The following is a 24,290-nucleotide window of genomic DNA, read 5'->3' as shown; positions in this document are numbered from 1 at the left end:
GTTGGAACTGAATTTGTCAACTAACAGGTTCGCTATATTGCCAGGCTCAGTGAATGTGGCACCATTAACTACCAGTTCAGCACATTGCTATATGCTGCCCTTGAGATTTCTGACTTAGCTGTAGGTGGCCTTATGGTTATTTTTCACCAGGGAGGCTATCTTAACCTCAAACTTGGCTTTGCTTGGCCTAAAATAAGCCCTCTTAGATGCTTATTTAGTTTGATGAGAACATTGTTTTTTTATCTTTATGGGAATTATCCTTCTTGATTTTTGCTAAAATTGTTTCCTTTTGTATTTTATCCTGTTTACTTTGGGATGCCACAAGAGCAGTTTGTTTCTGGTGATAGTTCTGGCTTACTTATGGTAGCTACAGCAGACTACATGCAGTCACTGACATGTCTGTACAGAGTTTCTGAGAAAAAATCAGAATAGGCTGCTGTGTTCTTAGGGTTTGGAGGGACACTGAATTTTGACAAACCATCATTTAATAAATGGTAATTGCCTTGGAATATTTCCTGTTACTGTTTTTAATGGGATTATGTAACTGATTTTGATTCTGAAGGAGACAGCTTTATGGTCGGACTTTACGAGGGAGGAAGAGTCTTGTGTGGGGTGGGGGGTTCAGCGTTCTCCCATATTTGTGAGAGCAAGATGCTCCGTATGTTGGAGCCTCTAGTGGGCATATTTACTATTTGGACAAAGGTGTTTGTATTTACAAAATCCAGGAATCTCAGTGTCTGCAGATTTGAGGCCATGCAAGACTCCCAGTCTATAGAGGGGTAAATAAAGTCTCCCATGAGTTGGGTTTTAGGTTGGATGGTAAGTGTGTCCAGTAGGTTCATATACGCATTGTGAGCTTCTTATGACATGGAGGATTACATATAGCTAGCTAGGATAAGGTACAGAATTTTGTCTATGGTGATCTGGGCGTGGAAAAACTCAAGCATGTCATCCTGTCCCACTAGTGCAACTGCAAGCACTTGATCCCTCTCATTGTAATATCTCTTGCACTGAAAAGAGTGCTTTTGATCAATTTACATAGTAGTAAACTCAGCTGACAAACTGTCGCCCTGCTGGAAACCCTTCTGCATTTTGTAAGCTAATCTCTTCGACCTGCGGGGTAAATACACGTCCTGCCCGTCTTCCTCTTCTGAATAATTATAAACAATATTAACTTTCTTGTGTTGACCAACTGTTGAGCTGATATCAGTTTTCTCAAATGATATACGTTTCCTTGTTTGTAATCAACAAAAGCTGTAAAAATACAACTTCTCAACGTTTTTGTTGTTCATGTTCAAATTCCTGTATCCTATTAACTGCAGAACTTAGGTATATGAAAGTAGACAAAAGGGCAGGCATGGTTATTATGGACACTAACAGTATGAACAAAAAATGCTGGAAATATTATCAATTCTGGCAGCTATGCCTCAATTACAAAAAACTGAATTTAGGTTATCAACAAATTGTTTTGTAGTTGTTAGAACTTTTACATTAAGAAATTAACACAGAATTATATAATTTTTATTTTTTCAGAATCAAGTATCCTAAAGTAGGGTATTTTTTGGGCTTCCAAAACTAAATAAAATAATAGTGCCCCTCCCCCCTTAGGGGTATCACTGCTACCAAAGGAAGTAAAATAGAGTATATTAGCATTTATGTAGAATAAATTTTCAAAGTAGTAATGAACCTATCATATTGTATTAGAGATGGCTGGCGTTTTTGGATGCAATTAAAAATACTGATTTTAAAGGAGGTTATTCTTTTTTTTCCCCAAACATCTTTATTAAATTTACACATATGACAAAGGCAATCTTACATTTATAAAAATGAAAAACATATAAAATGACATCACATTAGTTACAGTTTACATCACAGACAGCATTGAAATAACTGTAGTTGTAAACATTATACATCACTTATAAACCATCCAGTCATTGTCAGTTAAGCATTATTTAGCTCATTCAAATCTTACCTCAAACTTCATTCCTGCTGTGCATATATTGTTCCCACAATTCCCATTTTTCCTATGTAGTTTGCTCTGTCCCTTTTCTAAAGATCCCAATTCCAGTTGTTTTATCTCTGTTACTATATTCACTACTTCTAGTAAAGTTGGTCTAGACTTAGATTTCCATTTTCTAGTAATTGTTTTTTTGGCAGCCACCATAATTAGACTCAGCAAGGCTTTACTATGTGTCTAGGCAATTCCGATTCTGTAGCATAACTAATCAGCTCCCCAGTCAGCCCAATCTACTTACCCAGCATCTCTGACAAAGCGAACTGCAGAGAATCCCGAAAGTCTGCCAGCTCATCACACTTCCAAAAAAACATGTTCCCAGCTACCTCTTTCTTGCCCGTCACACCTCCAACATTTGCTATCCACCTGAGGAAAAATTCTTTGGAGTCTACTTGGGGTATAAAAATACCTATGTAAACATTTCCAGGCAAAGATCCTAAATCTTCTAGACTTTGTTGGATATTTGGGAGATAATGCATATATCCCCCCATTGTCTCTTTGTGAATTGCTTACCCAATTTCTCTTTCCAATTTTTTCTAAGCTCCTCTGATTGATTCTTATAATCATCATGCAATATTTTATATGCTTTACTAATTATTCCTTTTTTTAATGGCAGCTTCTGTTCTACATTCTATTAAAAATTTTACCAGTGATGGTCTTTTATCTAGGAGCCCCCTATTTCTTTCTTTCTCTTTGCCTATACTCTAATATCAATCCTTGATAGGGTATACAATCTCTAACCTGCAATCAAAATAAATTCTTGGACTCTTCCCATTCTATTACCTTTCCCTTTTTAGTAATTTGCTCCCAATACCTTGGTTCCATTGCCAGTTTTCTCCAATAAATTCCAGCCCCCTCTTAACTATTATCTGTATCCCTGACAACAGTCAACCCTATCAGCAAAACATCTTTTCTCCATTCTCGTGCTGGTTTGGTTCTTAGAATACTCCCTGTTATTTTATGAATATAATACTCTGTTTGATTTTGGTTGTTCTCCTTAAGTGTCTGCATCCAAAATCCCAATCTCTCCTTATTTCTGGAGCTTCCTCCCTGTGTCAGCATCATTCCTTTCCACTTTGAATTATAGTTTTCTGCTTGTGCTATGTATAACAGCCTTAACTGTGTTGTTCTCTAAAATACCCCCTCAAATTATGTAATCTTAGTACACCTTGTTCTAGTGGCAGAATCAACTTATCCCACTTGACCCTTACTGCCTTTCCTTACCAGATAAAATCCTTCAACTCTTTTTTTAATTGCTATCCACAATTTCTCCTCCAGTTGATAAAAGTATGCCTAACCTGTGTATAAGACTAAAGGGGCTAAAAACATTTTAATGGCTTGTATCTTAGTATCCATATAACAAAACTTCCAGTTTCTACATTTTTGTATTATTTTATTTTACTTTACATTTGTTTACCGGGATAGTCCGACTGGACACAGCTCCATTTACAGCAGAGGCACAGGGAGAAAAGCTCCACAACTAGATTATCAACATGGTAATAAAAACAATCATATAAAGGTGATAATTAAGGTAAGTACAGACATAAAAAGTCTCATACAATCCAGTCTAAACAATAAACTATACATTAGCAGTAAGTGAGTAAATTTACAAAAATAGAGAGGCTCATGCATCAAATCTTTAACACTGATTAGTGAGATAAGATAAAAGAATAAAAAATGATTAGAGATGACATATTATGCAATTTCAAGTTGACAGTAAGATACCTAACTGTAGCATATATACAGTAGAGATAGCAGGAAGGAAGGTGTAAAGTGTGATGAGATTGTGAGATTCATGTGATGCATGGACATAGCCATGTATTCATAAGATGTAATTTGAGAGCATTTTTGAAATGTGTGTTAGTGAGGGCAGAGGTATTATCTTCTGTTTAGTCTCTTCCCACATATCCTTAGCTGCCACCACAGAGTCATTTCTAATCCATACTCCTAAACATTTCATTTTATTATATCCCCATTAATATGGATACTTTTGGACCAGATTGTGTGTGGGTACATAATTTACCGCTATTGCCTTTGTTTTAGCTTCATTAATTTTGTATCCAAAGAAGATTTGAAGCTGTCTTAAAATGTTCCACAACACTGTAATGTCTCTTTCTGGTTCTGACATGTATAAAATAATATAATCTGCAAATACAGCCAGCTTTTCCTGACTACCATATCAATTATATCCTTGAATTTCTGAGTCCCTTATTTTCTCTGCCAATGGTTCTAAACATAATGCAAACAATAAAGGGGAAAACAGACAACCCTGCCTGGTTCCTCTACTCAAGCAGAAATTATCAGATAGGACCCCACCCACTTTAATTCACACCTCTGATGCTTCATATAGTCTTCTAATCAACCTTTTTTCTGATTGTATCAGGGAAGCAACCTTTTTTATGATTGTATCAGGGAAAGCAAATGCTTTCATTGACCTGCTCATGAAGTCCCAGTCTACTCTCTCAAATGCTTTTTCTGCATCAAGACCCACCAATAAAAGTAGTACTGTCTTACATTCTGCTTCCCTCTGGAAATCAATATTCTGTTAATATTGTCAAATATTTGCCTCCCCTCCACAAAACACACTGATCCATATCTATCAATTTTGATATCACTTTTGCTATTCTTTTAGCCATTATAGACATTTTATAATCATGGTTTAGTACTGAAATGGGCCTGTATGAAGCAGGATCCGATGGATCTTTACCCTCTTTAGGTATTACCATTACTACCGCCATTACCATTACCACCGCCTTCTTCCAGGATGCTGGTACTTCTCCTCCTCTTAAAATACTGTTAAACAAAACATTCCAGATCTTTATCAGTTTTTTCCCTCCTAGCTTTCAAACTTCCACAGGAATACCATCTATTCCCGGGGACTTTCCTGTAGACTGGTTATACATAGCCATTTTTATCTCATCCCTTCCTATCCTGTTAGTAATTGAGCCTCATCTACCTCTAGCTTTCGCATATTTAATTCTTCCATAAACATTTCCATTTGTACCTTTTCTTGACTTCCATATTTCTCTGCTTTATACAAATTTTCATAAAATTTCCAAAATATTTCTAATACATCTTCAGGGTCTCTTGTTATCCTTGTTATAGAGGCTCCATATACATGTTGACTACCTTTTCCACTTTTTGTTGCTGGAGTCGTGCTAGAAGTTTTTGTGCTCTAGAATTATCAAAAAACAGTTGCTCAACAACAATCTTTATAAACTCATGCATATTATCAAGGTAATCCCTTATTTTCTGTTTAGCATTCTGCAGTTGCTCCTTTTCTTGTTCTGAAAGATTCCCCCTATTTTGCAATACTTTAACATTTGTCAATCCCTCTAAAAAATTATTTTTACTGTTTAGCCATATCTCCTTTCTTTTACTTTCAACCTACTTTTAAACTCCACTTAAACTTTATCCCACTCCTTAACTGTGTTTTCAGAAGCTAAATCTATCGTCTCTAGTATCTTCTGAATTAATTCCACAACCCATTCCTTAAATTCTTCTCTTTTCAAACAGTAGGTGGGAAAGCGTCAGTGTCTTATTTTCATTTCATTACCTTGCATTTTTATTTTAGTTATCATTGGTGCATGATCTGAAATAGTAATTGGGTGTGTTTCAAGACCTTCAATTAAATGCACATGTTCCTGTGAGATATAAAATCCATCTAGCCTAAACCAATTTTGCATCTCGATGAGTAATATATAAATTCACTCCGAACTCCTAGTACTGAATTCATATCTTCCACGCCAAACATTTTCATAAATTAAAGGAGGTTATTCTTAAGTGAAAACAGTCACTTTGTATAGTGCGATTTCTAAGGGCAAAGTGATAGAATTAGAGAAAATTTAGGGAAGAAGAAAGACCTAAGCACAAGGAAACTTGAAACATTTTGTACACTGATGAAAGATTGCTGAGATGGTCCTTGGGCAGCAATTATATTTTGTTTAAAGACAAGATTTTTAGACAAATTAAAGGAGCAGCCATGGAGTCTAATATGGCACTCAAACTTGTTAATGGTAGAATGGGAAGATGAAGCAGTAGAAAGATACAAATACAAGTAAATTATATATATATACATACGCACACAAGTATATATATATATGTATATATGTATGTGTATATATATATATATATATATATATATATATATATATATATATATATATATATATATATAAACGTTTTATAGATTACGTTTCTTTAATATGGCAGGGTGCAGAAGAGTTATTTAATGAATTTCTAAGTTTATTTTATTTATTTATTCATTTTTAATAGAACTACTGACTTAAAAATTACACCAGCCTGGCCTCAGGGCAGGGTTAGTTTTTTAGTTATGGTTTTGGAAGTTGACACAATTTTAGAATGAAGTATATATAGGAAGCCTCAGTTTAAGAATATGTACCTTCACAACAGTACCGCATATCCTATAACTCTGAAGAAGGGCATCTTAAAAGGGAAAGCTATAAGGATATTGATGTTGACTAGGAAAGAGAAATTATTCAAGAAAGAGATGACAGAATTAGAAAAGTTATTTGAAGAGAGCTGATACGATTCTTAGAATATTTGAGAATGTTTTCAGGACATATATGAAAAGAGAAGTATTTATATACCTATACTGAAAGACAAAAAATATTGGGCAACATCAGGTTGGCAAGAATGGAAATAAAAGAAAAATTACAGATTAGTTGTCCAATAAGGCAACCTGCTAAAATAATGAGTCATAAAGACTTACATACTTGTACTTCATTGCAATAAATATTTGTAAAACAAAACAAAAACAAAACAAAAAAAAAACAGCAGCACAATCTGGTACTTTTCCAAATATGTTGGGATTTAAAAAAAGGCATTGGAACAAATCTTCCATTGTTAAAAGAGTGGTTCCCATTGGGTACATAGACCACTTTTGCGGCTAAAGATTTTCTTTACATTACATTGCATAAGAGCAGATTCACTCCTCCTCTGAAAAATCAGAGCACAGGAAAGATAAACTGGAACATGCAAAAATCCTGTGGAACCAGGACCAAATGGAAATGTACAGGAAAGATGCACGTGTATAGAAATCCAGAATTTATTCATTTAAAGAAATAGTAATTTACAGCAATCAATAATAAGTAAAATCTAACCAAAAGAGTCAATGCTTAGTGGCAGATGATTTAAGAAGCTGTGCTCACCTGACTGGCCTGGTGGAGGAATGCCTCCAGATCCTCGTGGCAACCTCACAAATATTGAGAGGACTGCTGCTTTGCTTCCAAAACATGGTTCCAATGCTATAGGTTTGGGAACAGTCTGTAACAGAAAATGAGTGAGTTGCCAATTTTATAAACAAATAATTACAACACATACATCAAAACAAATTAATGAACAGAGTAATGACTGCTGGGACATGTGTAAGCTACTGGCTCCACAATGACCGAATGTAATTTCACTGGGCACCATATCACAGTACCAATCAAATACAGTTTGAAGCGAAGTCATCCACAGCAATCTGCTCATTACATATAGCACTGCTGAGGATAGTTCACAATAATTACCATCTTCTGTGAATGATGGACTTCATTACCAAATAAATATATGCAAAAATATTTGCATAATTTAGATTACCTAATAACAAAATAGTTTAATATGCCACCTGTGTATCAAGAAATACATGTATAAACAAAACAGAAAGTACATCAATTCTCCAAATAACCTCCATCTGATCCTATTTTGGAAAGTCAGAGGATGCCTGAGGAGTGAAGAAAAAGTCTTTTGGTACCTGTCTTTAAGAATAAGGCTGATGTGCAGAGCTGAAGTAACTACAGAGGTATAAAATTGATCAGTCACAGCTTGAAGTTATGGGAAAAATAGTGGAAGCTAGGTTAAGAAGGGAGGTGGTGATTAGTGATCAGCAGTATGGTTTCATGCCAGGAAAGAGCACTACAGATGCAATGTTTGCTCTGAGAGTGTTGTTGGAGAAATACAGAGAAGGTCAGAAGGAGTTGCATTGTGTCATTGTGGACTTAGAGAAAGCATATGACAGGGTGCCTAGAGAGGAGTTGTGGTACTGTATGAAGAAGTCGGGAGTGGCAGAGAAGTATGTAAGAGTGGTACAGGATATGTACGAGGGTAGTGTGGCACTGGTGAAGACTGTGGTGGGAGTGACAGATACGTTTAAGGTGGAGGTGGGATTACATCAAGGATCAGCTCCGAGCCCTTTCTTATTTGCAGTGGTGATGGACAGGTTGACAGATGAGATCAGACAGGAGGTCCTGTGGACTATGATGTTTGCAGATGACATTGTGATCTGTAGTGAGAGTAGGGACCAGGTTGAGAAGACCCTGGAGAGGTGGAAATATGCTTTAGAGAGGAGAGGAATGAAGGTCAGCAGGGCTAAAACAAAATATATGTGTGTAAATGAGAGGGAGGGTAGAGGAATGGTGAGGATGCAGGGAGTAGAGTTGGTAAAGGTGGATGAGTTTAAGTACTTGGGATCAACAGTTCAGAGTAATGGTGAGTGTGGAAGAGAGAGTACAGGCAGGGTGGAATGGGTGGAGAAGAGTGTCAGGAGTGATTTGTGACAGACAGGTACCAGTAAGAGTGAAAGGGAAGGTCTACAAGAGGGTAGTGAGACCAGCTATGTTATATGGGTTGGAGACGGTGGCACTGACAAAAAGGCAGGAGTCAGAGCTGGATGTGGCAGAGTTAAAGATGTTAAGATTTGCACTGGGTGTGACTAGGATGGACAGGATTAGGAATCAGTATATTAGAGGGTCAGCTCAGGTTGGACAGTTTGGAGACAATGCAAGAGAGGCAAGATTGCATTGGTTTGGACATGTGCTGAGGAGGGATGCTGGGTATTATGGGAAAAGGATGGAGCTGCCAGGTAACAGGAAAAGAGGAAGGCCTAAGATAAGGTTTATGGATGTGGTGAGAGAGGACATGCAGGTGGTTGGTGTGAAAGAGCAAGATGCAGAGGACAGGAAGAAACGGAAATGGATGATCCGCTGTGGCGACCCCTAACGGGAACAGCAGAAAGAAGATGATGATGATGATATCCTACTCGCCTGCAAATTAGAACTAAATCAACTATCTTCCCTCAACAGGTCCTTGAATAAAGACTCTAAAAAGAGTGGTAGCCTTGAACACAGAGAAAACAGGAAGAAAAAAGGCATTTATTTCATTTTCACTTAATTTCAGTTTCACTTATTGTTACTTATGTTCTGTTAAAGGTCATCTGTATCATCTGCATTATTAGCCCAAAAAGTAACTGCTTCAATTTCTACTTGATTTGGTGCCATACAGATTTTGTAGCTGTACTGCAATAAGTGAGAGCATTGTGACTTACGTACAGGAACTGTGCTTGTACAAACACTACTGCTGTTTTGTTTTTGGCTAATAGTATATTTACTGGTTATGTCTGCCTGGTCGGGTGCCACAGATTTGCAGTCTGAGTTAAAATAAGTGATAGTATTGTGATTTATTACAGGATCTGTGTTCATATGAACATCTACTATTGCATTTTTGCCTAAAAATAAATTTCTGGTGTTATCTTTGCCTTGCATGATACCACAGAATGTGAAGCTTGATTTGGAATAGTAAGAGTATTGTGATTTACTGCAAATCCTGTGTTACCTTTAGTTGTTCATACCCTGAGTTTCTTAATCATTTCTACTAAACATTACTGATATAATATGAACTTAAACGTGCTCATGCAAAAGAAAGTGTTCTCTACCTGTTGCCTCTGCTGCTATACCTACTTGTACTTCATACAGTTTGTTATACAATCTCTGTGTCCCACCTCCTGTTGTTTTCTGTTGTGGATACCTAGTTAAGGGCTTCCCTGCCATTGTTTTACAATTGGCTGTAATTCTAACTTACCTGTGAACCAGGGCTTGTAGTTCACATTCAGAGTAGTGACAGGACTGTGTTTGGGTGCAGGATTTAGTTACAAAGCTCCACTGGGTTTAAGTGTATAACCTTTCTGACTGGTTTTCCCCCATTAGCTCCTCTCCTACAATTTGTGATGAAACCTCCAACAGTATAAGCACCACTGAGGTACAACTGGGCTAGACTGGATGCAATTTATTTCAGAGGATCACAAGTACTTAATTGAAAGATGATACATCTAGCAAATAAAGATAAAGATGCAGGGTAATGAAGTAAAAACAAGACACTGGAGCTTTCCTACTTTCATGTTCAACAGACAGGCAATTAAAGAATGGCTAAAGAAAATTATATGAGCATTACCTTTCTAGAGAAGGTATAATTTTCTTCAGAAGGGATAACGTGAATGGGCTAACACTAAAATTGGGTGTTTAAAAATAGGGAGAAATAAAAGAAAAACAGATATGGGGAAAGAAGGTAATAGGTATTATTTAGAGGGCTAGCAAAGGCTAAATTGTTGTGGAATAAGGGGAAATTTGACAGAAGAAGAGGAGCAACTGCAGAGTGCTAAAGGGAAAATAAGGGAGTAGTTAGATAATATGCACGAGTTTAAAAAGGTTGCTGTTTAGTAACTTTTTTGTAAAAACTCTAGTGCACAAAATCTTTTAGCACAATAACTTAGGGAAAAGAAAGCAGAAGGGGGCCAACTTAAAGGAGCCCATGAAAAGGAAAACAATGAGAAATCTAACAAAGACATTTGAGATAGTTTGGAAATGTTATGAAAATCTGCATAAAGCATGGGAATATGGGAACCAAGAAAAAGGCGCACATAGAAATATTTATGGAAACCTTAATTATGCCAAGGTTAGAGAGAAGTGAGGCTCAACAATTAATGGCCAAGATAGGAATAGATGACATAAAATGGTGATGTATAATCAATCAAAATGGAAGCCTCCGGGAAAAGATGATATTCCTGGGAAGTCAGAAAGAAAGAAAAAGTATTAAAGATTTGGAAGGTTTTCATTAACAGTATTTTAAAGGGTGAAAGCAGAACCATCATCTTGGTAAACAGCTGTGATGGCTATACAACACAAAGAGGGTAAAGACTTTTTCAGACCCATCTTCTAATAGACCCATTTCAACTTTAAACCAGGACTACAAAAGGTTTACAGCTATACTAGCTGCTTTCAGACATGCACTGTTTGAACACGAGAATCAAGCAAGGGGTACCCTCATTCTCCTCGGTTTTATATTAAAAGGCATTTGCAGAGAAAATACAAGACTCAAATTCAAGGATACAAGTGGTATGGCAATCAAGAAAAGTTAGCTTTATTTGGAGATGATATGATTTTGTACTTGATAAATCCAGAAAAGGACATTTTAGTGTTGTGGGACATTCCAAGACAGATTCAAGTCTTTTTGGGATATAAAATTAATGAAAATAAAACAAAGTCTATAGCAGTAAACTATGTGCCTACACAGTAACCTGTTCAGCAATACTAATATTTGTTGGGACACGATACAAACAAGTATTTAGGATTATGCAGCAAAAATTAGTCCATGTTATATTACGGCAGGTAAGGATATATGGGAAGAGACTAAATAAAGGATAATTCAAAAACTGAGAAACTGAAAGCTCTTAATTATGGATATGGATAGTAAGATGCAAGCAGTGACAATGCTTTTAGTCCTCTTGTTTTGTACACAGGTCAAGCACTTTTTTTTTTTACCAACCAAAGAAGAAGTTGAGGATAGTGATTAATAAAGAGTTGAGGGAGTTCATTTGGGAGGGGAAGAGTTAAGTGGGATAATTTGAGCCTCATCATAAAAAATGTGGTTTAAGATTACATGATTTTAATGTATATTTTAAGGATAAGCACTTAAGGTTGATATGCACAATGTAAGCAGTAGGTTAGAAATCAAAGTGGAAATGAAAGCTGAAACAGAAGATTGAGAAATAAGGACAGTGTAGGATTTTATCTGCAGATCCCCAAGGAGAATAACATCAACCACACAGAATACTAAATGTGTGAAGGTGTACAAAGTATTATAAGTACAAGTCAACATGGGGATGGAGAAATGAGATTTTGCCAATATGGATGACTGGAAAAAAATCGGCAAAGGAGCCAATTTGTTGGGAACAAATAAGTAGACAAAGATAACAGAGTGGGATGAGGTCAAGCAGTCATTTGGACTGCAGGTTAGAGACTGCTTTTCCTTCCAATGATTGATAGAGTAAAGGAAAAGATAAAGGGGTAGGGTCTCATTCAGTATAGAACACAAGCTACTATTAAAAAAGTGATAATTAGTATAAAGACTCAATCACAGGAGTTTAGAAAACACTGGGAAAAGAAACTGGAAAGGCATATTACAAAAGAACAACTGGAAGGTTTCTGCATGCCTCTCAAGAATGCAAGAAAGTCCAGAGAGTCTAGGATGTTTGCATGTAAGTATGTGCATACTTATTTTAATCCTCAAACACTTCAATGAAGGTTTCCTCACTTAGACAGCAAGTGCTGGAAATGTAATGGGAAAGAGGGGGATAATTTGGAACACATTTTTTGGCAGATTTTAAAAATTATCTAGAGTATTTTTTCAGAAATTTTGTGGAGCAAATTGTTTAAACTGAGGAAATTATTATTTTGAGATGGGACATAGCATCTGCATTGTCTAGACTTAGTAAGGCCTTTCTCAATGCTACTGGCTGCCAAAAAGCAATTACTAGAAACTGGAAATCAAAATCTAAACCAAATGTAACTATTGTACTGAACACTGAAAAGGAGATAATGGAACTGGAGGTTAGACTGTTAGAAAGAGGAAAAAAATTACATAGAAATAAATGGTATATATGAGAACAATGCAGGCAGCATAAAGTTCAGATGGAGGAGCAGTTTTGGAGTGAATGAAAATTGTTAAAAAAATAAAACATATGTATTACTGCATTAAAATAACAATGGGAAATGTTACTAGTTTCTTTTCTTTAATGCCTTTGTGCCGATGTCACATTTTTAAATGTGATAATTCAATAAAGATGCTTATGAAAAGAGCCTAAGGTAGCAATCTCACAGAGGTCTCCCAGTGAAACTCCTGTAAAGATCAAAATATCAAAGGTTGTCTTGTGTAGTAAGCATAAAGGGGCAGATTTGTCAGCTTAGCCACAACAATACAATTGGAAATGGTCAACCAGTTGGATATATTTTGTATTTTCACTGGCTGTCAAAGCACTGCACTTTCACGGAAGAGCAGAACTAGCCAAGTCTGTAACTAATAATTCATTGAAAAGGTGTGAGGAAGGACTTTTGAAGGTTCACTTTGAAGCCCAGGTGGGAAAGGAGCGATGCTACCTTGTTTAATAACACCAACCTCCTGGACAGAATCTGCGCAAATCATCAAGTTGCCCAATTAAGGGAAAATATGGATACCTAGGGTTCTGCAGCAGGCAAACAATGGGGCCAGACACTTTGGAAACACTCAAGGTATAATAGATAGCCCAAAGGGTAATGCAAAAAACTGAGAATGTAAGGCAGACACAGCACATCTCAAAAGTTTAAGAAAATTGAGAGCAATAGGAATATGAAAATAATCATTCTTGAGATCTGAAGTCACCTTGAAACAGTGGTCTGGCAGCAATATCGACTGTAAGGTGAGGATTTTGAATTTTGGAATGTTTACAAAGGTGTATAGAAAGGACAAATCTAGGACAGGTCTCCAAGAGTTCTTTTTTGGAACCAAAAAATTGTGCAGCAAATCCTTTGCCTTTGTGTATTCCAGGCACTGGTTCTATGACCCCATCTTCTACCATGAGATGGAGCATTGGAGGAAATTGCTCTGTCTAGTCTGGTGGGTGTGGGAAAATTTCCCTGAAAGGGGGAGGATTTTCTAACCACTGCCAAGTGTATCCTCTCCGAATTATTCTCAGAACCTATTTGTCTGAGACTATTTGTGAACATGTTGCAGGGTTGAGAGGACCTGAGGGAAGGAGGAAGAAAGAGAAGGGCAGAAGGGGGGAAGGGGTGCTCTGTAACTCGGCATAATCATTCCTTTGCAGGGGATTGATCCTTTTTCAGAAAGGAACCACTCTTTTTTGGTTTTGAAGAATTATCCTCCTGCCATTTCCTTTTGGATTCCTGACTTTTGTTTGGCTGGACTTTTTGTCTGCTCTGCTCCAAAGAGGAGGATGCCTGGTTTGGGGAGAACTTCCTTTTGGATCCCTGATCTTTGATTGGCTGGGATGCTTCTTTATTCAACCCCTTAAAGGAAGACACCATGTTTGGGGAGAACTTGGATACATGAAACATCCTAGATACCCCATGCATTAATTTGCCTCTATCATCTCACTGTTTGAGAATGTGTGTAACAGAAGGCCCAAACACCAATTCCGAGCTTAAAGTTACATTTTAAATTTCGGCTTTTAAATCATCAGAGATGTTCCGACTACGTAACCAAGCATACTGTCTTAATACAAGTAGCATTTCTTGAGATGGTATCTGCACATTCAAAAATACCTCTCAGAGTACATTTCAAAACCAGAGTCAAATTAGAAACAACTTCATTCATATAAAACTTTTGCACTACAAGTAAGGATGCACCAAAATCATCCAAGTTGTACTCACACTGTAAAATAAATGAATACATATAGCCTTGATAATTTAACTTTCTAAACGCTACATTTCTACAAAGAGACATCCCTACATTGAAGATGTAACCATTTTCCTTCTTTATTCAGGGCACTGGATTAGATGAAGCCAAGGGCTTTTTATTTAAGCAGGCGGCCAGGGAGACTGCAACTGGGTCAGTAATGAAATCAGAAGAGAGATCTGCAATATCAGAGGAGACCCTATGTCTTCTCCAAGTCTTTTTAGGGACTGCTGGAATACATACTTGTGTCCCACAGGCAGTTTATAAACATAGCTTCAAGGGCAGATAAGAGAAGGGGGATAGCCAAAGAACTGGGCATCTCGTCCTCTAAAAGGTCACTCACCAGGCTGAACAAGGAGAAGGTCACAGTGAGCTGCCTGTCGGGTGCTAGGATCCGCCACATAACACAAGCACTCAGGTCACTCCAAAGCAAATACAAATATGACTCAGTCATTGTACATGCTGGTGTGAATGACCTGAGACGTACCTCCCTGGATTACATGAAAAGAGACATAGAGGAGCTCTCTGATCATGTAGCCCAGGCCGGTATGACCCTGACCTTGAGCAGCATCTTACCCTCACCTAGAATGATGCCACAGTACAAAGACAAAATGATCGATTTTAACAATTGGCTAAAATGTTGGTGTCATTCAAAGGGGATCCAGTGTCTATCAGCCTGGGATGACATGCTCGACAAGCCACGTTGCTTCGCTAGGGACAGCTTGCACCTGTCACTACTGGGCTTTCGGATACTGGCAAAGGCTCTGGCCACCCCCATAGTGCCTTTTTTAGGCAAGGCTCAAAAGTCAAACCCACCTCCATAGACAGCACAAGGTACGAGAAACTAAGGGTAATGCTGCTAAATGCCAGAAGTCTTAACCTCAAGATGCACGCACTTGAAGCTCTCCTCAGTATGGAGAACATCGATATCTGTGCAGTGACAGAAACCTGGTTCAAGGCTCCAGAGAGCACCCCAGCACTACCAGGTTATACCTTATATCATGCTTTTCGGCCCCAAAACCTAGACCGAACCACAAAAGGAGGGGGAGTTTCCATATTTATCAAGGATATCCACACCTCCAGGTTAGTGGCATTGCATGAAGTATCGGAGACCATCCATGTGCAACTAACAGTGGGCAAAACTGCTTTTCAGTTTACAGCATCCTACAGACCACCCTCTCAAAGTCAGGAATCCCACTCGGCTTTCCTGAAAACATTGGAGAACATGAAGATCTCTCCGAACACCATTATATTGGGTGACTTCAACTACCCAAACATAGACTGGGAGCACTACTCAAGCCCCAGAACCTTAGCCCAAAGGTTCCTGGAAATTATAAACTCAAATGCTATGGAACAACTAGTCACCACTCCCACAAGAGGGGATAACATACTAGACCTGATCATTACCAACATGGGGACTCTATGCTCCATACCAGAAGTATATCCTTCATTGGCAAGATCAGACCAGAAATTAATTTCACTGGATATCCACATCCCGACCCCACCCCAGCCCACAAAACCACAGTGAAAAACTTCTCAAAAGCGAACTTCTCACTTCTCAAAACCGAAGTGAAATCTTTCAAGGCCCCAGGGCCAGTGGAAACTACGGCCCAAACTGCAGAATCCTATATAAACGCATTCTACAGACATCTCCAGGAATGCATGGATCAAGCTATCCCAAACAAAAGCAAGACCCAATCATCCAAAGGCAGGCGTCCAGTCTGGTGGACCCCAGCCATAAATAGACTGTACAACAGAAGGAGGAAGATACTATATGCTAGAGTAAAATCCCTAATAGGGAAGGCATCTCTGATCAGTACTTGCAAAAAATTACGATCCCTCATAAAATCCTCCAAGGCCAGCTTTGAGAGAAAAATTGCACAGGACACTAAAGACAATCATAAGGCCTTTTTCAGTTATGTTAGGAACCTGGGATGCAACTCCCAGACTTGTTCTGAGTTGATTCTAAACGACAAAAAATACACTGAACCCACAGACATCGCCAATATCCTGTCAGACAGGTTCAGTGCAAACTTCTCCCCCCCAAAAGAGCAAGTGTCTATCCCAGCAGGGGGCTGCCTCCCAAACATCTCTGATGCTCAGGTGAAGGCTGCCCTCTCCAAAGCAAAAAACACTGCTTTCATGGGACCAGATGGCGTCCCGGGTTGCATCCTACATGAACTCCAAGAAGAACTAATCCCTCAAATAAAACATCTGTACCTCAGCCTCACTACAGGATATGTGCCCACAGAATGGCGTACAGCAACAGTGGTCCCACTCCACAAAGGTGGAGCCTCCACGGACCCTGGAAACTATCGTCCCATAAGCCTGACTAGCTTAGTCTGCAAGGCTATGGAGAGGATCATCATGGAGCTCATAAACAAAGACATTGGGGACCTACAGACACTAGATCCTACCCAATTCGGCTTTGTCAAGGGCAGATCCTGCCTTTTGAACCTGGTTGACTTTTTTGAAACAGTCACCAAAGCCATAGATGAAGGGAAGATAGTCCACACAGCCTATCTAGACCTAGCAAAGGCATATGACACAAAAATACCCCACGCGGGCATCATAGATAAGCTATCCAGCTTAAATATAAACCCCTATGTCACAAGATGGGTCGCAAACTGGCTCAAAGACAGAACCCACAGAGTGAGAGTTGCTGGAGCCATGTCAGACTCGAAACCAGTCACAAGTGGTGTCCCACAAGGTTCTGTCCTGGGACCACTCTTGTTCGGTATATACTTTTCCGAGGTACAGGCCAATGTGGGAGGACTATGGCTCACCAAGTTCGCAGATGACTGCAAACTGGGTGCCATAATCGACTCTCCAGCTGACACAAACATCCTTCAAAAAGGTCTCACAGAGATGGATAACTGGTGCCAGAGCCATGGTCTAAAGCTAAATGCCAAAAATTGTATAGTCATACCCTTTGGCAAAAACAATGTGCCCACAAACTACCACATAGGCGGTAAACCATTAAGTACAGAGAAAGTAATTGGGGATCTGGGGACCCAAGTTGATAGCAATCTCTCCTTTGACAACCTCATTGCCAAAGTTGTTAGAAAGACCTTCTACATGGCCCACCTCATCATGAAAGGATTCACATCTAGATCAAGAGAGGTAATCGTGCCCCTTTATTCATCCCTCAACAGGCCCATCATAGAATACAATGCCCCTTTTGGGATGTACCTTACCCGACACCTGCAGCAATTAGAAAGACCCCAAAAGTACCTCACCAAGAGGATCAAGGGACTCAAACAGATGCCATATGCTGCTCGGTTAAAAAACCTCCAGCTCTACTCAGTTGCATACCGCCTACTTCGAGGCGATCTATGCCTGACATATAAAGCTATGTCCAATCCAGAATTAATGGACATGCTCCACCTCATTAAATCTAAATCCCTTAGAGCCACACGCTCGAGGGACTTGAACCTCAGCACAGAAATAAATAGGACTTGCTGGAGGGACAGATTCATAACCCAGAGGCTCCCTTCGCTCTGGAATAGAATTCCAATTCATGTTAGACAGTGCACCTCATTGAATCTCTTCAAGAAGACTCTTGATGAGTGGATGGGGGATCGTAGGTTTGTTCCGGGGATTACTTCCGTGTCACTATTAGACAGAGGCACAGTAAACTAAACCGTAAAAAGAGCACAGTATACTCAAATCAAGGGGTGGCGTAAGCCAAACAAAATCAGGCTAGGCTTATAATTGCCTCAGGGCAGATAGCCTAGTATGAACCTATGAACCCTGCATAGCTGTGTGTACTTCTCAAATGCTCACAAGTAAGAATGTCACTAAATGTAGCAATCATCTGAAGAAAATTGAACACTCGTTTGGACTTGAACTTAGGTTCACCTTTTGAAAAATCACACTAAGAAATCACCATTGTCCTCAACAGATTTCTCATTATTCTCTGAGACCGAAAGTTCTCTAGTCAAACTAATACTAGAGCCATGTATGGCAATATATTCAACAGAATTAGCTGTCTACAGAACACTGTTAGCCAAGGAAACCACATCAGTCCTATAAACGGATATAATCTGATCATCAGCTGTACAATTAAGCTTCTGTTTCTTTTTCTTGTGAACTTCACTACTAGATAAAATATTTGGGGACAGAGTATTATGTCTGGCAAGAGGTTTCTTACCCTGGACTACTCCTGCACCTAAAGGGCATGTCTCTCTCATACCTGCACCAGGTACTGGAACAGCCCTGAAGGATGTGTATAACCCCTGTTCTATAGTGGCCGGCAAACCTACACTAGAGGAAGACAGTGACTGTGGGCTGAGCACTGGCCCTGACAGTCAGAAACCACAGGTTGAGGTATATTTTTATTTTGTTTTTTTTTTTTAGGTGCAACTGGATTTGATGGGGGTATCTGAGTTGGTTTCCATCAAGTCACAGAAGAGAACAGCCAGAATAATAAACTGAAAGTACTAGATAATGTATCACAATGAGCACTTAAAAGTTTTTAGTAATACACATGTCCCAATAAAACAAAACTCTGCCAGACTCTGTTATTTTAACAACAAAAAACAGTTTGAAACATGTTCAGAATTCTTTTACAAGCGGAAGATGTTAGAAGACTTTCCAGTACACAAAGTTCAAACACCAAAGCAAGAAATTTGCAAACCAGTGTTAAAAATAAATCCACGCTCTTTAACCACATAAAACTGTCATAGAATAATGTTTTATAGCAATGTAAACTATACTTCCTTGTCAGAAACAGTAAAATATGCAAAGTATATTTAAATAACTTTCACTTGTGGTAAAAATAACGATCTGCTGTAAAAACACACAACAGAGACATATATATAGCAAATAAAGTATGAATACATATAGTAAATAAAGTATGACTGCTGAAGATATCCAAGTTCTGCAATACTTTCCTGTCAAAAGATGAAAATACAATGGAGTAACAATAGTAAAGACATGCATGATTTAATTGCTATTCTGACTGCAAAAAAACAACCTCTTGGGTCTAACAGCACACATATACACTGCACTTCTGACAGAAATACTGAAAGTTCCCTCAGAAAACGTAAAAATAATAATATTTCAAAGATAGAGGCAAAATAAACACTTTTACAAGCAAAAAATTCCTGCAGGAAATACTGTAAACACTGGCAGAACAAAAACATTAAAATAAATACTTTTTAAAATAACAACAGAAAGAGAATAATAAATACAATAATAAAATTGAGAGAAAGGGGTCTCTAGTTGGGCTTATCTGAGCAGTAACCCAGAAAAAAATCAGAAATGGTTCCTGTAAAGAGTAAGGACTTTCTTCTTTGGATGGCAGGAAAAGACTGAACACACACTTCCTGTGACAGCTGAAGGCTTCCCTATCAGAATATGCTCAACCAATCAGGTGTCACAGTAAGAGATAGGAAGAGGAGTCCAAGCATTTGAAAGTTGTCCAGTACAATGTTACCTTGGCAAATAATCCAAATTGCCACTGAGGCAGTTGAAATTATGATGATCATCCTTACCCTTAACAGATGCATGCCACCAGCAACTGGGGGAGGGGGCTGTGATGAGGCCAAACTGCAGCACCCTGAACTGATAATGACTGGCTCCCACCTGGAAGTGCAGAAGCTCCGTGGATGCTTTCTCAGTCTTGATATATATGTATGTATCCTGGAAGCCTGCAGACATGGCAGGGTAGACTGCACTGTTATCATCTAGAATAACTCCTTCGTGTAGTAATGACTTAATCAACTCAAGTCAAGAATTGGTCTGAGGTTCTGCACTTGTTTGGGCACCAATAATAATCTGGATCCCTTCTGATCTGGTGTGACCTCCTGGATATCTACTTTCTGCAAGAGAGATTGGGCCTCTTTCAAAGCTGCCTTAATTTGGTAGGGTGGTACAGTGGGAGGATGAGAGACCAGATTTGTCAGCATTTCTAAAAAGAGGATGCAGTAGCCTTTGGATACAATATCCCTTGCCAACTGTAAAGTGTGATAGACAACCATATGTCAAGGTGGAGAGAGAGTCGCCTCATGACTGCCTCCATGGTGGGCTAGCTGGGCAACTGTGCAGGAACCATACTGCTGGGATGCTTGAAAGAATCCCCTACAGCCTTGATGGTTTGGACCACTTCTGCCTCAAAATGGTGGCTTGACTAAAGTCCCCTGTAACACAGCAACTTTTGTCATAGTCTTTCTTTTCTGAAAATGATGGGATCTTTGAAACCACATGCTTTTGGAATCCTTTTCATTTCTTTGAAAGGATCTCTGTGGTATGGAAAACTTTGACACCAATAGCTCTGAGTGCCTTGTTACCTTGCTCAAACCGCAGCAGTCTTTCTTCTCACCTTACCTTTTGCCCAAACAAGGAGGAGCTCTCAAATGAAGCAATGACAAATGCCACCAAAAAATGGTCTGCAAAATGTGTTAAATGTAAACAGGCCTGTCCTCTCATGGACAGGGCAGAGACTGCCACCTAAGCTGTTCTGTCCTGTCACATTATGTATAAGATGCATGGTGAGTCATATAGAAGAAATAGCCACTGTCTGGGTCTCTGAGACCTAAGACTGTTGATGGATAACTGTTTTCTGAGGGTTCCCTCTGAAACCTAGTCATATGTGCCATATAGTTCAGAGCTCTGACTGAGCATGTTCCGGACTCATATACTTGCTTCCATAGCCTGTCCATCATTCTGGATTCTCTGTTCAAAAGATGTATGGTCAGTGCATTCTCTGGGATATCCTTTTTAGTGGCAGCAGATACAACTACAGAATCCACAAGGGTGTTATCTATCCTTGGTGGACCACAGCACTTCATAAGTAACGCTGGGATCCTTCCAAGCCTTATTGCACACTGTGTCTACCAACTTTTCTGGGGGTGGAAAAAAACAAGCCACTGAGGGGGAGGACTGTAGACCTTCTGCAAGACCTTTACTTCAGGGGAGGTGGATTTCAACCAGCCAGGATCCCTTCTCTTTCATCTCTTCCAGTATCTTACCAAGAACAAACTAAAAGTGAAAACAGACTTGTAACTCCACGAAATGGCTTGGTACACGAAGAAAAGCACAGTACCAAGACGATATTTCCAACAGCTTTATTACGTGATCCACTCCACAAGCACAGTACTATACTAAGTACTGCAAACAGAATACAAAACACACAAGGTTGAGCGCTTTCATCTGCAAAAGCAGATTTCATCAGAACCAAGAAGCTCCCAAAAAGAGCTCTTAAATATCTAATTGGGCGCCAAAATTTAGTGAATTGATTAATTGAAAATTCACTCAAATTGCACATCCTTACAGGGTTTATGCCCAAAAAAATTAAATAAATACATAAAATAGTTTGCTGTAGTTAAACCATAACAAAATAAAACACATCATACTGTTTTGCGTATATATATAATCCCTAAAAAACTAGTAATGAACTTAAAACCTGTAATAATATGCGGTGAAATTATATAGCAAGTGTGTATAATGTGTATAAAAATATATATGTGTGTAAATTTGTAATATATTGGAAAGAAAATATATATACATACATGTGTATATAAGTATATATATAATATAAAGATGTATCCTTAATTTCTAATGTCAAGTGGATATAACATGTAAAATATAAATAATTGATGTACTGAGGAGTACTTAAAATGACTGAAATACCAGGGTTGGTGGCATGCAACCTCCCTTCAAAAGTGATGTGTGCTTGTGGAGTGGATCACGTAATAAAGCTGTTGGAAATATCGTCTTGGTACTGTGCTTTTCTTCCAGTATCTTGCCAAAAAAAGTGGCATCCTTTGGAGGGGATTTGGGAAAAGCCACTCCTTCACGGAAATCTGTATGTGTGTGAGTGAGAGCCTTGTGCACTCTCTTCCTGGGAGGACGAGGAGTCATCTGAAATCTCGTAGGAAGAAAACACCCCAATCATCTGCACCAAAGGCCTAAAAAGTCTCCTAACCTAGGAAGCACAGAAGTACAGTCTAAAGATTCTGCCTTGACAGTATCATGGGGTGGAATAAGCATTTCCTGAGTATGTGCTAGCAAAGACCCAAGAGGCCCCAGGACCCGAAACACTTGGCACAAAGTGAGCAAGTACCAGTGTACTGGAAATGGTGGAGGAAACAAATGTGAATGACATTTTTCCAAAGAGGTGGTCAATCTAATGTCTGCTAAACTATCTACCCAAAATATATAGACAGCTGAAGTTGCCTCAGAATACTTTATTGCCAAAGGGTCAAATGTTAGCACCATCAACACTGACAACATCCCTGAGAACATCAGGACTGAAGTCAGCACCAAATGGTCACTGTTGAGACCTTCAGGCCTAGTGGTACCTAATGGTGGGACCAATGTAGGGGATCTCTGTGTGACTGAAGGAATATTCGTCAATGCTGAAGTGGCAGAAACAGTTACAGGTATCCACAACCAATGGTGCTAAAACAGGGGCCAGGGGAGGAATGGCACTGAAAGATGGAAGGAGTTCTTCACCATCTACCCTGGACACTGAAGGGGTTGAGATGACACCAAAGAAAAGCTTGGCCTTCATAAAGGTCATCAGGTGCTACCAATCCACTGGAGTAGGGCTTCTAATGGACCTGAAAGACCTCCAAGAAGATGCAGAAGTGGGCTGAGAAGAAAAAAAACCTTTGCAATTGTTTCTCAAAGAAAACTGCCAGCCCTGTTCCTACTTAGTGAATCAGTAGTACCAGAGGATTCCTGCCTAGGGGGAGAGGAAGCTCTAGCTGGACAGGCTACTGAAGATGACCCTGGTCTAGAGGGAAAACAGTCAGGGGAACTTTGGCTGGGGACAATTTCTTAAGCACTGCAATGACAGTTACATCAGAATTGTCCAATTTCCATTTCTCTGGCTTTGAAACCTTAGACAAAAACCTATTCAAGTTGCCCACACCAGGCTTATCTGTTGGTGAAGACTCCACAAACAACAAATCTTTCAACACCAATTAACTCCTCCTGTCTAAAAGCTTCCTAGAGCTAAAGTTTTACATATACTATAATCACTCTGCAAATGGCCTACTCCAAAACACACCACACACACAGACACATACTTCATGTGAATATGTGTGGGAGTCCTGCCACCTAATTTTTTTAAAGCCTGATTTGGGATCTCTCTTTTTTCATGGCCCAAAGAACACAAACCTACCATTCAGCCAGAAGCAATAATTTAACAAACACACCAGATTAAATAGAACACTACTAAGCTTTACTACCACAAACAGAAGTTTGCAGAAGAAAATTAGTCTTGTCTTTTTTTTTTATCCAGAAGGAATGAGGAGGGAATAAGAGAGGGAAATGAAGGAATAAAACTAGAGAAAGTCAAGAAAAAAAAAAGGATCAATATGATATTAAAAAATGAGAACTTACTGAAGTAGGACACCACAAAAAAAAATCAAAAACTTGGTCTTGGAAATGTCGATGCAGTATTGGTAGCAACAAGATCTGGAGTAGCTCCTCAGGAAAGGGGATCATGGGATAAAGAGAGAGCTTTACAGGTGATTTGTTGCCATGAAAAAAGGCACCATTTTCTTCTGTTCCAGTGGCTGCATAGGGCCACAACTAATTCTAAAATTATATGATGTGGTGGAGAAGGTGTGAACTGTTTATTTTGTAAAGACCAAAATAATAATTCGGACTGGGTTTGGTTAAAACAAAAAAATACTGAGAATGCATTCCCAGTTGCCCTTTTTAATGGTACAGTGAAAGTATTGTGTAGCAAGAAGCATTTTGTTCAGTTTCTTTTTTTAAATTAAAAAAAAAAAAACAGCAGCTATGGCAAGCAGGAAAC

General features: G+C 38.9%; 1 protein-coding gene across 1 annotated transcript in view; it reads right to left on the bottom strand.

Annotated features, from left to right (window-relative positions):
• ATRN (attractin) overlaps positions 1-24,290 on the bottom strand; it is a 2,639,854-nt gene that overhangs the window by 6,444 nt on the left and 2,609,120 nt on the right. Inside the window, exon 26 of the mRNA XM_044064458.1 lies at positions 7,186-7,300. Coding sequence (XP_043920393.1) covers positions 7,186-7,300 — 115 coding nt within the window. The remainder of the gene's footprint in view (positions 1-7,185; positions 7,301-24,290) is intronic.

Source organism: Protopterus annectens, chromosome 2.part2 (genome assembly GCF_019279795.1).
Source record: "Protopterus annectens isolate FY-2018-M chromosome 2.part2, PAN1.0, whole genome shotgun sequence".
In the NCBI taxonomy this organism is placed as follows: domain Eukaryota; kingdom Metazoa; phylum Chordata; order Ceratodontiformes; family Protopteridae; genus Protopterus; species Protopterus annectens.
This window is presented reverse-complemented; position numbering and strand designations above follow the sequence as displayed.